Source organism: Neltuma alba, unplaced genomic scaffold, assembly GCF_004799145.2.
Source record: "Neltuma alba isolate B1F8T4 unplaced genomic scaffold, ASM479914v2 tig00002178_pilon, whole genome shotgun sequence".
Classification (NCBI taxonomy): Eukaryota; Viridiplantae; Streptophyta; class Magnoliopsida; order Fabales; family Fabaceae; genus Neltuma; species Neltuma alba.
This window is the reverse complement of record NW_021632769.1, coordinates 243,420-259,582: the sequence shown is the minus strand read 5'-3', so window position 1 is coordinate 259,582 and position 16,163 is coordinate 243,420. Positions and strand designations below refer to the sequence as shown.

The 16,163-nt window shown below is 34.0% G+C and overlaps 2 protein-coding genes across 4 annotated transcripts; both read left to right on the top strand.

Moving 5' to 3' along the window:
* The first annotated feature begins 3,755 nt into the window (after positions 1 to 3,755).
* On the top strand, positions 3,756 to 10,551 carry LOC114719681 (uncharacterized). 3 transcript variants are annotated; one of them, XR_003737928.1, is made up of 10 exons: positions 3,756 to 4,964; positions 6,304 to 6,433; positions 6,708 to 7,201; positions 7,436 to 7,516; positions 7,637 to 7,741; positions 8,441 to 8,554; positions 8,678 to 8,761; positions 8,850 to 8,921; positions 9,071 to 9,138; positions 9,848 to 9,921. XR_003737928.1 is itself a non-coding variant. In XM_028905207.1 (9 exons), exons 1-9 carry the CDS (start codon positions 4,644 to 4,646, stop codon positions 9,030 to 9,032), a joined length of 1,422 nt encoding a protein of 473 aa, XP_028761040.1. In that variant the 5' UTR covers positions 3,756 to 4,643; the 3' UTR covers positions 9,033 to 9,097. The 3 variants fall into 3 exon arrangements, 2 of the variants coding, with proteins under 2 accessions (XP_028761040.1, XP_028761033.1); XM_028905207.1 differs by lacking the exon at positions 9,848 to 9,921 and having other exon boundaries at positions 9,012 to 9,097; XM_028905200.1 differs by lacking the exon at positions 9,071 to 9,138 and having other exon boundaries at positions 3,757 to 4,964; positions 9,848 to 10,551.
* A 1,385-nt stretch (positions 10,552 to 11,936) lies between these two features.
* Positions 11,937 to 15,413, top strand: LOC114719197 (uncharacterized). Its single transcript, XM_028904658.1, has 7 exons — positions 11,937 to 12,069; positions 13,460 to 13,565; positions 13,678 to 13,740; positions 13,870 to 13,917; positions 14,010 to 14,063; positions 14,983 to 15,037; positions 15,152 to 15,413. The coding sequence occupies exons 2-7, from the start codon at positions 13,482 to 13,484 to the stop codon at positions 15,193 to 15,195; spliced, it is 348 nt and encodes a 115-aa protein (XP_028760491.1). The 5' UTR covers positions 11,937 to 12,069; positions 13,460 to 13,481; the 3' UTR covers positions 15,196 to 15,413.
* The last annotated feature ends 750 nt before the right edge of the window (positions 15,414 to 16,163 follow it).

Sequence of the window (16,163 nt, the reverse complement as noted above, 5' to 3'; positions counted from 1 at the left end):
AACAATTGTATTTGAACGGTAGAGATCTTATCGTAGTGATGAGCAATACACTTATTGGAATCGCATTGAAACAAGTTTGCATTCACCATAGAAATATGAAGCTCAATATTGTGGACTTCTTGTAGCTTTCAAAAAAAATCAAGTTATATAGAATTATAAAGAGTGAAAGTATCTATAAATTGCTCTTGTTAGATTAAAATAGTAAGCATTCGAATAACGTAATGCGCACATCAAAATTAAACCCAAAAAAAAAAAAAATCTTTTAACGAATTCCATTAAAAAAGTTGGTTATTTTCAACCAAACGGTAGAAAATATCAACATCAGTCCTTGTCATCTTAAAAATTGAAGAAAGGGTGGCGATTTCTTTCTGAAAGGAATAATGTGGTTAGTTGATGAAAACACGTGATTGAACCAAATTATTCAAGCCCATTTTCTTTATAGGGTTTAAAAATGAGTCAAAAAAAGATTTATGAACAATACGATTTTCTAAAAATTTTGTTGATTTATAATGATGATATTGTGTTGATTTGTATAATTGTATAATTTATATTAAATTTTGAAATTTCAGAAGTAAAAGATACAACGATCAAAACTATCATTAACATTTTACCCAAAAAAAAAACGATAATTAACATGACACATTCTTCCATACATTTCACAAAATTTAAGAAACATATCACACTTTGTGTGATTTACAAATAATTCTTTTTTTTTAGATTTATAGATTTTATATTATGAATATTGACAGTATAGAAAGTTATTATCAGTATTTTTTTGAAATTATAATACAATCCATTTTGATATTATAAGGATATTTTGCATTTGTAATTTTAAAATGTATGAATTGAAGTGTTGAGAACTATCAATTGTAATTTTAGAAAAAAATCAACTTTAATCCTTCAAACAAATTTAAATTTTAGTTATGAATAGTGAAAGTTGCCTAACTCTTATATTTTAAATATGAGATAGGATGTTGTAAGTCGACATTTGTAATGCTGGTCAAAAAAAGTCGACATTTGTAATATCATAAAAGTAATTAAATATCAATAATTCTAAATGCCAAGAGTTTAGAAAAGGTAGCGAATCTGGTCTTGGTCTTAAAAGTGAATAACAAGTCCGGCCAAAAAAAAAACCCGAAAAAATGGGAAAGGAAAGGAAGTGGATGTGATGACGAGGGCAGGGCCGTGCTTTTGAAGTCACATATATATTCCTTTTTGTTTTTGTTGTGAGCCCACAAACTCTAAATACATAATGTTTCCAACCATGCAGGAATAACAAATTAATTAAATTCTTTTACTTAAGGAGTGCTTGATGACTTATGTAATAATTGTGATTTTGAATTTATAATTAGTTTTAGCATGTGAAAAACTATTTGGATTTTTTTTTTAAAAAAACACAATTTTAACTCTTGTCATTTGATCATGAGAAGAATTCAAACACACTTTTGCGAGAGATTTTTTTTTTTTTGCCAGGCTTCTTTGGGGAGAGGCCAAAAATGTACAATTTATAGCTAACAAAGCACATTCTTTAGAAAATTTTAGAATTCATGAAAATTTGGGAGGTTCTTCATGAAAAGTAATAAGCCGGCAGATATTCTTTTTACAAAAGAAAAACGAAACTGTCATATGAAGTATAGCAACTCCAAGGATGTATAATTAAAGAGCTAGGTATAAACCGGCAATAAGCTAACAAGCCTCATGATATTAAAACTCCTGTATATAATTTTAGACTAAGAACACACAATACTCTTTTAATTAAAAAAGAGCATAATCCAACAATAGACATTGAGATCTTTTGGTGATGATAAGACTGAGCCTTGTGTAATCAAATGAATTGCAGAGATTCTTTTTAAAGAAAAAAATTTAGTTGAGTTAGAGAACACTTATTGTAGTATTTACAAATTACCTACTAACAGGATCTTCGTATTAGTAGCAGGATCTTGGCTCATAATCTTATGGGTTATGAGCTGACTCTTTATTAATTAGATTAACTATTATTAGCGAATTGTAGATATTCTTTGATCTCTTGTTGAGACGATGAGTTATAAGGGAATACTGACAATCACTATTGGAATAAATCCTTTCATGGCTAGAGGGAGTGTTTATTTGCAACTTGCATGCTACAGCTAGTGGTCTTCAATTCTGGTGTCATCCTTTTATAAAGAACAGGTATTCGGTCATGTGCATTTATCTTCCTATGAAATTATTGTGAATAATGATAGTCCCTCTCATCCTATATATAAAATATAAATAATTAAATTATATAGTATGAAATTATCTCCTTTTAAAATTAAATCACAATCATGAAAAAATTAGCAGAAACACGAACTGACAAAATGTTATAAATAATTTAAACTATAAATTAACAAAAAAGAATACTAACATAAGAGGGAAAGTTGGAAAAAAAGAGAGTAAGAAAGGAAAAAAAAATCTTTTATTACGTTTTGATATGTAGAATATAATAGAGATACCCTGTATTTATAAGCATTTGTTTACAACTTTGATTTAATCCAGATCTATAAATTTGAAGAAAATAGGAGGTATTATGGAATAATAAAGGTATGAAAAATAGATGAAATAACAAACACCCACGTCATATTATAATAGTAATAAATTTTTGGTGATTAATGTAAGGTACTTATGATATTTGCCTCAAGTTCTACCTACAAATTCATACTCAAAAGCTTAATAAGGAAGGCATACTGTGGCACAAATTTGCTGGTATAGTTAATTTCATAAGACTAGACTAGATTAAAAGGGAACAGTCATAGTGATTTTCCCAAAGTAATCACTGTATTTGTCTCTTTTTTAGGTAAATAAGGACTGTATTACTCTATCTAATTGATAACTGTAAAGGATAACATACGGACAATATATAATAATGATTCAATCTGAACCAGAAAATTATCAATGTATTTATTAAATATTAATATATTATGTAAAATATATATTAATATACTCATAATAGTAACATATATTTAATGAAAATTATTAAATAAAATTCAATACAATCCAGTACTTAAATCATAGAAATAGTTTAGTTTTTAATTTTATTCACCTTCATTTAGACTATGTATTTTATTTTTCACCTTTTATTTTTAAAGGTACCCTTTTTTGTAAGAAAAATCAGAAATATTTTAATTTACATTTTATAATACTCCGTTTAGTTTTTATTATAAGTTTCAAATATCTAATTTGTGGATAACGAATAATTAGTTAAAAGTAATAAATATGTTAAAAATATATTATTACTTTCAAATATGCTCTTATAGCAAATAAGAAAAATGATGATAGAGATCATGTATGGAAATGTGATGAGAGAAAGCATGACAAAAGAAAAAAAAATCAATAATTAAGGATACAATTAAAAAGAGTACATTAAATGTTAAGATAAATTAAAATTTTTTTTTTCAACCAGCAAGAGAAACTCAAAATTAAAACTTACAAAATAAATTATATTTATTTTTAAATTTAAAATTTATAAATAAGAGCGATCGAGTATTTGTTTAGTTTCAAGCATTAGCGCCAGTGTGTCCCATGGAAGCAACAAAGCCACGTAACCTGGTTTAAGTTCAGCAAACGAATTGCAAACAACAAATTTCAATGGGAGGATTTAGGATTGGGACCCACACCATCATTGTTAGACAGCTTCCAGCCCTAATCCACAAAGCAAAAGGAAAAAAAAATTATATTGAATGATGTCAAATCGCTCCTCTCTCTCATTCTCTATCTATCTCTCTCTTCCCTCACTCCTCTCCCTGTAGGGAAAGTCTTCACTCTACTCTTCATCCCCTTTATAAAACTTTTTGAAACTCTCTCTTTTTCACGAGCAATCCCTGAACTAGAGAGAGCCAATGCTTCTGGTTTCTACACCCAGCCCAAGGAAAGATTCTCCGCATTACCCTTTAGGAATCCGTTAAAGTTTCTTTCCCATTCTATCTGACGACGATCCATATCGACTGGCGGTGCTTGAAGTTTCGCGCTCTCTCTCTGCCATTGGATGTTTAGGGTTTCCATGGTTACTGGCTCGTCTTCAAGTTCTTTCCTTTTATGGGGTCTGGTTTCCCTTCCTATTCCAGTGCTGGGCATGTTGGAACTGTTTCAGTGTGGGGTTGTGTTCTTTTGGTTGGTGCTGGCCTGAGAGTTTGTTTCTGTGGTTTGTAAAAGAGGGGTACATTGTTGTCAAAAAGGGGGATTATTTATTGCTTTTGTGTTTCGCTCTTTTGTGAACAGTAGCTGCTTTTTGGAAGCTTATTTGCGAAGCAATTTGCCTTTGAATGAAACGTGATTGTATTTAGTTCTTTCATGGACTGAATACTAGTCTGTTTTGATCCCACTTCTTTATGTATTTGGAGCTCTTCTTCTGGAGAAACCCGTGATTGGCTAGCAGTGCTGGTTAATTTATTAATTTTCCCCAGTTTACAAGCTGAACTTGGGCAGATCAGGGTTCTCCTCCCCTCCTCAGTTTTAATTTTTTTTTCCTTTTATGGGTAGCATTGATGATTTAGCGTCACAATCGCTGAGCTATATGGTTTGTCGGATTCATGGTGATCGGCATCCATAGCATCGCTCTCAGATGAGGTTTTATTACCAGTAATAGGCGGTGCCTTGATAGTTTCTAGGTCTATGAGAAGGTTTTGGTGATGGAGGATATAGGGTTGTTCAAACAAGGTTGGCAATGGCTTCGATCGCAGAAGGATGCTTACTGGCGTGCCCGAACTTCATTGAGTTGCTGCAGGGACAAAACTGCCATGTTCATCGAGCAACATTGGCCGTTAGTATGCAGTGCATGCTTCAGATTGGGAAGCATCCTTCGGCTATCGTTTTTTTATTGGAAAGATTGTATTGTGAGGGGCTTTCAGTCGTTCATCAAGCTGGGTCCAGCTATGCTTCTCCTCATAATGTGGTGTTGTCTTCTTAGTTTGACCTCGATGCATTGCTTGATTTATGTACTTATTAGTATGGTATGTAGTCATTCACGCTACATTGCCTAAATCTAGCATTGTTGATCTCTGATTTCTGTTCTTGCTTCTAGTATGTGTTCATCTGCTCTAGCATGTACCTATTCATTCTGTTATTTTAATTTCACTTTGATTGCATTTTATAATAGTGATAGATTGGCTTATACTTTATTGCAGTAATGGGTTTTTAATGCTTATACTGTTTGATTACTCTATCAGAAATTTTTGTAAAGAGTCTGAGAATAAAATTTGAAGAATTCTGCTTAGATATGAAAACTGGACGCTTTTTTATTTTTTTATTTAAATGTAATTTGGGACATCGGAGAACTTTAAATGTTGTGCAAGATGTGGACCTGCCATTTACTGCAGTCCCCCACAAACTTTGCTTCAGGTTGTTGAGTAGATCTTAATGTCATTCACATCAACAAAACTTTAATTGCATTGATTTGCTTTTAATTGCTCTCTAGGGAATATACGTTTGTTGTATTTGTCTTGGGGCTTTCCTCTTTTTCCCTTTACCCTCTTTTGACTAGTTTCCTTTTCAATTTCTAATGGCGTTGAGTTTATGTATCTTATTTGGGAGTTATGTTTACTCAAACATTTCTATTTCGGTCGTTTCAAACTTCAGTACATGTTCTACCTGACCTCAAGGATGGCCTTTTCTGGGACTACTTTCAGGTCCATTGACTGAAGATTAAATGTTATAATCCTCATCTAGATTGCTGAAATGTATTTTTTCATTTTAAAGTTGCTGCAAATGTTGTCCTTCTTGTCCTCCACTTTATAAAAGAACTCACGCCTGTTATGAAATGTACTTGAAACCTTTAATTAGTCGAGTCATTTTGGTCTTAAAAAAAATTCTAATGCATTGTTTTTTGTTTTTTTTTTTTTTAAGTTCACTGGAAAACTTTGGCATAGGATTCTTTTATTAGGTGGTAGAAATTTTTCATGACTGTTCCTTAGGCTTGCTTATAGCGGCACCTTGATTTCAGTGCTTTTGTGATACTGGAACTTTATGGCATAAATGGAGATTATACATTTATATGAGCATAGTAAGCTCAACGTACCATGCACTTATTTATTTTGGTCTAACATTCTGTCCCTTACGAATCTCTTTATAATGACTCTGCTGATATTATTCTGTATTTCTTTTTTCTGCCATTTTAATGAGACTGCAATCTTCAGATTTTTGGTTCTTTTAACTTTTTCTTTGATGTTAGCTCGAGAGGCTGAGGGGACCTTTTTATAATGCTCTTTACTGGGCTATATCATTTCAGTGCAGCTACACAGTTTATAGAGTAAATTTTGTACTTGTTACTCACAGTTTAATTGGATGCTTTAGGGTGTTGCTGGAGCTGCTGTCCAGTACCTGGGCTATACTCCTGGTGTCTTCATTGTAGGGCTTTTTGCTATCCTTATCTTGTGGATGTATGCTAACTTCTGGATAACAGGAACATTACTTATTGTGGGAGGTAGGGTACACTTTACTCACCTTGTATTTTAAGCTGTATTCCTCTAATGACTAGGAAAACAGGCGTGAGAGTTCATGGCTGTTGTTTTATCGTCTTAAAGTATTCATCATGACTATTGTGTGCTCACAATTACATTGCTTGATGCCATTTCCTCAGTTTTTCACTAATGCATTCATTACTCAGATCTGAAATGTTTTTTTTATTTGGGCAGTGATATGCATAAAATTGAGTTCTTAGCTGTTTGTGTTCTTGTTTTGTTAATACACAAATGCAGGTTATTTATTCTCCCTAAATCATGCACGCTTGGTGGTGCTAATGGCAACTGTGTATGCTTTATACTGTGTGAAAGTTCGGGTGGGATGGCTTGGTGTTTTTCTGTGTGTAAACCTTGCATTCTTGTCCAACGACATTTTGAATTTCCTTCTCCAATGGTTTGATAATTTGAGTGAAAGCAGCTCACATTCTGAAGACCAGAGACAATCGGAAACAGTTCTGGGAGATGACTTTACTGAAGAGTGTGAATATTCCATTCCTACTGCTGAATCCGAAAATTCACATTCATGTAAATCATCCAGCAAACCGGCTGTTACCACTTCAGTTGTTGAAAACCAGAAAGAGTTTTCTGCTAGCAAAGTGGTGAAAGTACAAACTGATTCTGTTGATGAAATGAGGAGAATATTAAATAGTCTGGATCATTATGATGCGCTTGGATTTCCCCGTCACAAGAAAGTTGATGCAGCGATTTTGAAAAAGGAATACCGGAAAAAGGTTTGTGTTTCTTATTTATCTATTTTGTTGAGGTGAAAATAATCCTAATTTTACTTCTCTCCTGCACTCCTGTGTTGTTCGTTAATGCTGAAGTAATCTTGCTTAACTAGTGCCAGATGATGATGCTGCGGGGTTTCATTGACCTGAGCCATGTTGTGTTTGCTTGCCTATTCATGCTCTGATGTTTTATACGGAATGAACTGTACTTAAATTTAGTTAAATTTACTGATGTAGGCAATGCTTGTTCATCCTGATAAGAATATGGGCAGTTCACTGGCAAGTGATTCTTTTAAGAAGCTTCAATGTGCATATGAGGTAGACTTTTAATTTAAGCACGGGCTTCACTCTGCAATCTTCTCTTGGAGTTGAAAGATAAGCATAAATGATATTCTGGCAGTGGCTTTTTAGCATTCACTAAATATTTGGAATGTTCAGGTTCTTTCTGATGCCACAAAGAAGAGAGACTATGATGAGCAATTGAGGAAAGAGGAATTCAGGGCTAAAAGTGTCTGCCAGAAATCCTATGGTGCTTCACGTCAGGTAAATATGATGGTTTCCTTATACTTGATTTTGACATACTCTTAGTTTTTGGTATTTTTGCCAGGCAAATATTGTGGTTATTCTAGTTTGATTTTTTGAAATGAAGGGAGTTTTGCTTTGTTTCCTTAACTCTATAGGCATGGGTCTTGTGTATCTACTTGTTTAGAGTGTGTGTGTGTGTGTGTGTTAGCTATAATGGCTGGTTCAACATATTTATTATGTGACCCAATAGATCAACCACACTGGGCCTATCCCCGGACTGATTCCAATAACTAAGACTAAAGGGGTGTTTGGTAACCCTTAAAAGCACTTTAAAAAAGTGTTTTCATGCAAACCGAGACAAGACTCTTAATCACTTCTAAAAAACTAATCCAAACACCCTCTAAATGTTGATGGAGTTTGTGATATGTTAGAGTAGGGAAGAATAACAATAATAATTACCTAGGTAGAGTTGGCATGGACACGGTTACTCAGGAACCATGGATTGCTGACCCTTTGTTGAATTCACTCCATTGGGAAGAAAAATATGCTGGTATAGTGGGTAAGACTCATTGCGGAAACAGCCTCCTGCAAAAATGCAGAGTAAAGCTAAGCTGTAGTTTGGTAGTTTGATTAGCAAAGCCATCTTTTTCTCATGATTCCGTAGGTTGCTGAGGACCTTTGCTAGTAAGGTAGTGATTCTGCTGGTAATCCTTGCAGGACAATTCTGATTATCGCTCTGAAGAATCCAGGCGTATACAGTGCACCAAGTGTGGCAATTCACATATATGGGTATGCACTAATAGAATTAAGTCCAAGGCAAGATGGTGTCAGGTTAGATTTCTTTTTACTACGTTCTATTTATTGATTATTGAATTAATTCTCTCCCGATCTTTCTTGTGCTTGGTTGCTCTATGTTTATTAATTGAAAATTGATTACATCCACTTTGGGAGCAGGACTGTTGTCAGTATCATCAAGCCAAGGATGGAGATGGATGGGTTGAGTACAAAGGTTCTCTGGTTTTTGAGAGGGCTCAAAAGGTAATTCCTTCATGGCAAATATTGGTCTCTGCTTCATTTTCTTTAATTCACATGGCATATTGCTGACTGTAGTTTCTTTTCTTTATAGATGGAGATTCCACGTGCTTTTGTTTGTGCGGAGAGCAAGATCTTTGATGTGTCAGAATGGGCCATTTGTCAGGTCAGTTGTCTCTTCTACATGCCTACTTTATTGGTCTACATATTATAATTCACTTTTACCTGATTCTATTCTTCTGAAATTTAAAAATAGAGAATTGAAAAGGATATCTAGGAACAGCAAAGGTAGACCATGTTAATGTGCACTTGCAGGGTTTGCTTGGGTAGGGATTAAGATGTGAAGTATTGCAAATGAGTCAGAATCATTGCATGCTTTAATGGTAAGGGGTGGAGCGAAAATCGTGTGACTTCCATTTACAGCTGCTCTTGTAAGTTTATCTATATCAAATATTAATAGTTAAAATTAAAGAATTTTTATAGGCATTTTATCTCTCATCTTCTCTACTAGACGTGACCAAGTGCAGATCAAAATCGTTTCATCGGAATTCACTTCTTTCATAAATATCTGCCTCTTCTAGGAGGTGCACATCAGAGTCACACCTGGTAAAACGGAAATGATGATGTGTTAAGATGCTACTGTCACATGTACAATACGTAGCGCTTGTCAGCAGTGTTCTAGTTCTACTTATTTCTTTGCAATATTTTATCCTTTTCCTCGGATAAAACTCCTTGGCTATTTACACAATGCCAAAAAAACAAAAAAACAAAGAAAAAAAGAAAAGAAAGGTAAATATTTTCTACACGGATGCATTACACTGGCTTTCAGTATATATACCCCTTGCAATTGACTGGGTCACATTCATGCGACATCTAAGTTATTTGGTTATCATTTTATCCTGTAAAGAATGACTCTTAGGAACCTGTCTGGGATTCCCTGATTAGTCCAGACTCCGGAATTCTTGGTAAAACCTTTGATTGAGACAATATGTGCGCCCGTTGCTTTCTTTCGCAATCCTCTCACAAGGGTTAGTTCAATTGTTGCAAAGGAATCTTGAACATAAAGGGTGGCTTGTCCTTTTTTTCATGCAGGGAATGGCTTGTAGGCCAAACACCCATCGACCGAGCTTCCATGTGAACATGGTTGGCCTGGAGAAAAGCCCGCGGTGTAACTCTGGTCGATATCCATGGGATTTGGATGCTGAAATGATGCTTGACGAAGATGAAGAGGCGTTTGAGCTGTGGCTTCAGCAGGCTCTTGCCTCTGGCTTCTTCTGTGAGACCTCCAAACGCAGAAAGAGCTGGAGTCCCTTCAAATTGCCTCAGAAGAAAGGGAAGAAGCAGTGGCGAAGAACATCATGCTGAAATCCCTAGATGCAATTATTATTTAGTTCACTGGCCATCTCCAGGGGATTGATGAAGCAAACATCCTGTTGAATCAGGAGATGGGTTTCTGAAATTAAAGCATACTGGGATGATGATGATGAGCTTGCAGATTTAATCAATGTTGCTGAGAGTGGTGGTAAGGCAGGCCTATGCGCTTCATGGCTGACAAGAAGATCTAACTATTTCTCTTATCCTTGTAATGCAAGGCATTAAAATACGCAAAGCTTCTTTGCATCCCTAGGTTCAGAATACCAAAGAGCATAAGCTGGTTTTGTGGGGGCTACTTTGTGTCCTTTTTGTAAATTACTAGCTAATAAAAATCTCACTTGCTATCTGACTTCGATTATCAGCTTCCATTTAATGTCCTACACTTCAATTTGTTTATTGAAGTAGCTACTTATGTCTATCTATTATCGTGGTTATCGTTAGCTGATCAGGAATGTTGGCAGACCAAGTTAAAACGGGGATAACAGTTTTAAATTTTGACCCCACTTTTGCCGTTAATTTACTCGTTTACCTATCCATGGAAGATGACATTTTTTTAAATCTTTACAAAACATTTTAACCTCTAATGACCGAGGCGTGTTATTTTTGACCATTATAGATATACGATCCTTGTGGCTTGTATGACCTAGTTAATGAGTAAATTAAAGATGTTAATTAAATTGGTTAATATGATACGTGTTTTTCGAAACATTCTAATCATTTTTTTAAAATTTTTTTTGCTTTTTTTATTTGATTATTGTTAAGAAAATATTAATAGGGTTAATTTAAAAATTTGAAAAATATGTTAAATATATATTATGTATAAGACTAGTATCAATTTTTAAATAAATTTGAAAAATATGTTAAATATATATTATGTATAAGACTAGTATCAATTTTTAAATTAGATCTTATGTTAAAAATTAGAAGAGCATGTTAAATTTATAAAAAAATGTTATTAATGCTGTAAAATAGTATAGCTGATCTCAAACCTGTTAAGTACGAGGCTAGTGGAAAAGAGTTCGATTTAATTATAATCTTATTATTCTGAAATTTATATAATCGTTTCAAAGTTTTATACAGATTAGAAAAAATGAGTATGATCCGACAGAGGGAAAATCAGCAATCAGCATATCTTTTTAGAGGTTGCAACTTGTAAGTTGCAACTTGCAATGCTGGTTTTTTTTTTAAAAAAAGTTGCAACTTGCAAGAAGTGCAAACAAAAAAGATACTCCTCCGATCCTTAATATAAGACCCATTTAATTAATTTGATTAGATTAAGGAAGTTAGGTAAGTTAGTTAATTATAAAAAATGTGACACATTTTTCCTAAAATACCAGAATCATCTTTTTTTAATACCTCCTCTCCCTATTCTACTTGATTATGGTTGAGGGAGTATCCATAGGGGTAATTTAGAGAAAATTGACAAATATGAGAAATAAGTCTTATATTTAGGATCAAAACTAAATTAACAATTGGGTCCTATATTAAGGACCGGAGGAGTACATATGTTAAGTATGTAAGAAATAAAATTAAAAAAATCTAATAAAAATAATTAAATATTAATTATAAATGTACATAGATATACACTTACCGAAAGAAGCATACAAATATAAAATTATTTTCATTTTTTTTTACCTTGAAATTATTTTCATTTTGAGACTCTCCAGATCTAGAGGTAAAAAAAAATGTCAGAGGGTAGCATTTTGAAAACATAATCCAAAAAGGGTCCCTGCAATACTATAATAATTAAAATGAAAAGGCTAAAATCAAGATCTTGGATTCTATCTTATATAATAAAGAAGTGAAAGAAAATCTGAAATTGAATAGGTTCGTCGACAAGGAAGAGAAGCAAGAGCTGGGAAGAGGACAGAGACGTGAACAACGGCCCATTGCCCATCGTTCGGTGCTCCGCTGATCACGGTTGTGCCCCCACTGCTGCAGTGAGTTCTTCAAGCTTGGATCTGTTATTTCCGTTTTAGTTTCTTCATCTCGTGATGATTGATCTTCAACTGATTTAATTATTTTTCCTGCTATCGCTCCTTTGATGCTTTTGTTTCGCCCCATGATCAATCTTATATTCGTCAAGAACATATTAATTTGACGTTTTATTTTCAATAGCTTAGACTTTTAATGGGGTCGTCGAATTGAAAAGCATTCGTACGTGTTTTTATGTGCAAAATACTGGTATATTAGCTGATTTGGTTGGGGTGATGCTCGTTGGGCTTTTCAGCTTTGTAATGATTAAACAATTATGCTATTTTGGATTGTTGCCCGTTTATATTTTAACTTCTTGGAAGACAATTAATTTTAGCTGCTAAAAGCTCCTTGAAGAAGGGCTGTTCATTTTTGTGAGGCGTGGTGTTGCTGAGTTTTTTTATTTGCAGTTTGTCAAGGATAAGCTATCATTATTATGCTGAAAAGTTTAGTCAAACACAGGAAAATGTTTTCTTTGCTAATGATAAGCTATTGTTAGAGTTTCTTTGTGAACTTATTAAAAAAAATATTTCTTATTTTTTCTATGCCATGTGTACATGACCGTCTATGATTTTTTAAAGCACTTCTTTCCAGTTGATGTAAGTGTGGGCAAAACGTTTAGAAATATGGATTTGTCCCCCTCAGTTGAAGTTTATGAATAGAATGGGAATAGGGAGGCGGGGTGTTGTTTGAGCCAATATACAGAAGTTCTTTACCACAGCTGGTCTGAACCTCTTTATCATTTGGCACCTGGGTGAGGTTTGAATAATATTCGTTTGAAGTGGATGCTTGTTTTCTAGTCTGTCAAACTGCCAGTGAGACCAGAATATTTGTTTTCTTTTTGTTTATATGTGATATTTTCTGACATTTTAATTGATTCTTGTATATTTTGTTGCCTAAGGTCTCTCTAGTGGAAGTGTGGAACATTTTGGATTTTTTTTTTTGGATCCATTCTGAAACGATTTACTGTCATTTGTTATTGTAGTTTACTGATCTGTCTGTCTATTTATCAATGTAGTTTACTGAGCTGTCTGTCTATTTATCTATGTTCTGTCACATATCTGTTTGAAGAGCATTAGCACAATCTAAGCATCCTAGTTGATTTGGATTGGGAGCTGCCCATGCTTGTTTGTTAGCCCTTGCCGGTATCTTTTGTCCAGACTCTTTCTATAAAGAGCATGATGGTGCTTTGCATTTATAAAAACAGTTGATCAAATTCCTCTTCACAAGGGAACATATATGAATAAATAGTAGCATTTGCTGATGATTTTGAACTTTGAAAGAATTTCTAGTTGTAATTGATGTCAGACTCTTGTTCACAATTGTGGCGTTTTACACTTTTGGACGTTATTGCAGCCACAACTTGCAAAAAGATCCTATGTCTAGTGTGGAGGATAACAAAGAACAAGGACAGATGGATGTAAACACATCTAATGAATCCATGCCATCAACAAAGGAGCAGGTTGTTCTAAAGAAATTGTATTTTTGCATGTTTCAGTGAAGCTGGGACGACCTTTTTATGTCAAGGATTTTGATAACATTACTTTGGCTTATTGAGTTCCTGAATCTTGTAGGAGGAAGTTATAAAGAAAAAATATGGAGGATTACTTCCTAAAAAGCAACCGCTTATATCTAAGGTAGATGTGTAATTGGTGTTCTTATGTACATGTTCTTTTAACTTTATCATATTTAAATTATTCTGTTATATCTGATGATGTGTGTTCTCGTTCTTTTGGCTTAACATTTTTTGTTTTTTTTGACTCCAGGACCATGAACGTGCCTATTTTGATTCCGCTGATTGGGCACTTGGAAAGGTATTTCTGGAAGGAAATCTCTAAGTGTGATTGCATTGTGGCTGGATATCCATATATTGATTTTTCTTACACTCTGATATACCTTGAAACAGCAAGGAGGTGAAAAACCCAAGGGACCGCTGGAGGCTTTGCGGCCTAAATTACAGGTATTTAATCAAATATTATTGCATGATTGTATGGAAGTCTTTCTGCTTTTTGAAGCTTGATAACAATTGCTTCTCTTTTTATTGTCACTCTGTTCTTCTGTGTTGCAATTGGCATGCTATTCAGCGATTGGGTCGTCTTTGACATTGTTGAAATATCTATGCTGTTAAAATGTTATTTGCAGTATCATTAGTGATATAAAGTTTTTTTTGCTTGCTTAACCTTGTTATTTGTGAAAAGGCGGATTCCAACCACTCCAAACCAGTTGTGTGTGTGAGAGAAAGAAATTAAATGTACCTCAGAGCAATTGGGCTCACAGCCTACCATCAGATCAACTACGAAGTAATCGTATATAAGGCTATGAGTTACCATTTGTAGTGTTTGTGGCAGTTATCAAATTAATGTGGAGTATGCTCTTCGTTTTACTAGTTTTAATATCCAGAATAATGGAAACATGTACGTCGGAATTAAATCTTTATTCAACTATGTAGTTATGGGTACTTTCGTTTTACCAGCAGCAGCCCTTGATATACAGCCAACTTTCTGGCCCAGTGGCTCCTTCTTCAGCATTATTAACTACTAAGTATGTCAAATAATATAATGGCAAAATTTAGGTGAAGTTTTTAGGTGTTTGTTGCCTGATTTTTTAAGTAAATACGTAATATGTGGAGAAATTTTTTTTAGAAGATCCAATCATGTGCAAAGTGATAAATTTTTTACATTGTATTGTATTTGTATTAGAAAACTTGGTAGAAACATCTGAACAGTATCTAAAGTTTCACCCGAAGCACAAGTGCATAAAATCTGAGGTATTGGATCGTGGTGGTATGATGTCTTTCTTAATGAAAGACTTATAAATTTTACTGCCATTTCCTCAAAATGTGAATGACCAGTTTTTGTCTGGCAATTCTGCATTTTCAGCCAACACAACAGCAAACACGTTACAGGAAGTCATTTTGTGCTCCTTCAGGAGAAGGTATGCCTTTTCTGAATCCGTTTGCTTTTCTCTGTGGAATGTTATTGTTTCTTCTTCTTTTTAGCTTCTTCAGGGAAGTGAACAAAATTCTGATATGGGTTCTGCCTTTTATAGAAGGAGGAAGTGTTCCATCAGAGGATGCACCTTCCAACGAGTAAGAAGCAGTCAGTCTTTTGATGATGTGCTTCACATTATTCTGATGCCATTTAGTTGTTTTCAACAATAAGTTCATGTATTCTTGGTAGCACAAGACTAAAGAATTTGGCCTGCTTCTCTGTTGTAGACTCTCATTGAACTATGATTTTTATGGTTTGTGGTTACATTCCTTTATCTTTGACTTTTGAATGATAACTCAGCACAAACTAAAAAAGTGAAACAAAGGTTTTTCTGGGAAATATCCTAAATATATCAGGTTGGTTTGAAAAAAGAAAAATCCGTCTGAGATCAATGTATGTTCTATGTATACCGAAGATCATCTAAAAACGAGATTTTTTTAAAAAAAAATAATTATCCCTTATCTCGCACGGCATAATGCATGAGAGTGGGCTTATACATTTCACAACAATTTGTTTTGAAATTAAGCGACCCAATAAGTTAATTAATTCACTTGAAATGCATTTGTTTTTGTAATGATTGTATAATTTACAATAAAATAAGTTGTACAGCTTTAAAATTTTATCTTTTATGAGTTCAATTTATTTATTAAAAGGTAAAAAGACAGATTTACCCGTAATATCGAAAAGGAATAACACATCATAATAAAATGCTGCAAGAAAAAATATATGTAAACCTTTCTAAACGGTACAAAAATATTGTTAAAACGAGCGTTAATTTTCTTTTTCTTTTTTTTTAGTTCCACATGATGTACAAGTGTCAACTCTTGGCCCGGCATCTCTCTCATCTTTGTCAACTCTTTCCCCTCAACTTTTTCGGCCGTGGACTCTCGCTCTCTCTTGCTTCCTCTCCTGAATTCATCCCTGATTTTTCATCTGACAGAGCGTAGGCAATAATTCGAGATGGGAAAAAAATCTAAGGGTCCGAAGCTTAAGAAAATCAATTAAACCAGAGGCACCGTCATGAACTGAACCAGAGGAGGACCTTGGATGGAGGCTGTGGACGTTTGGAG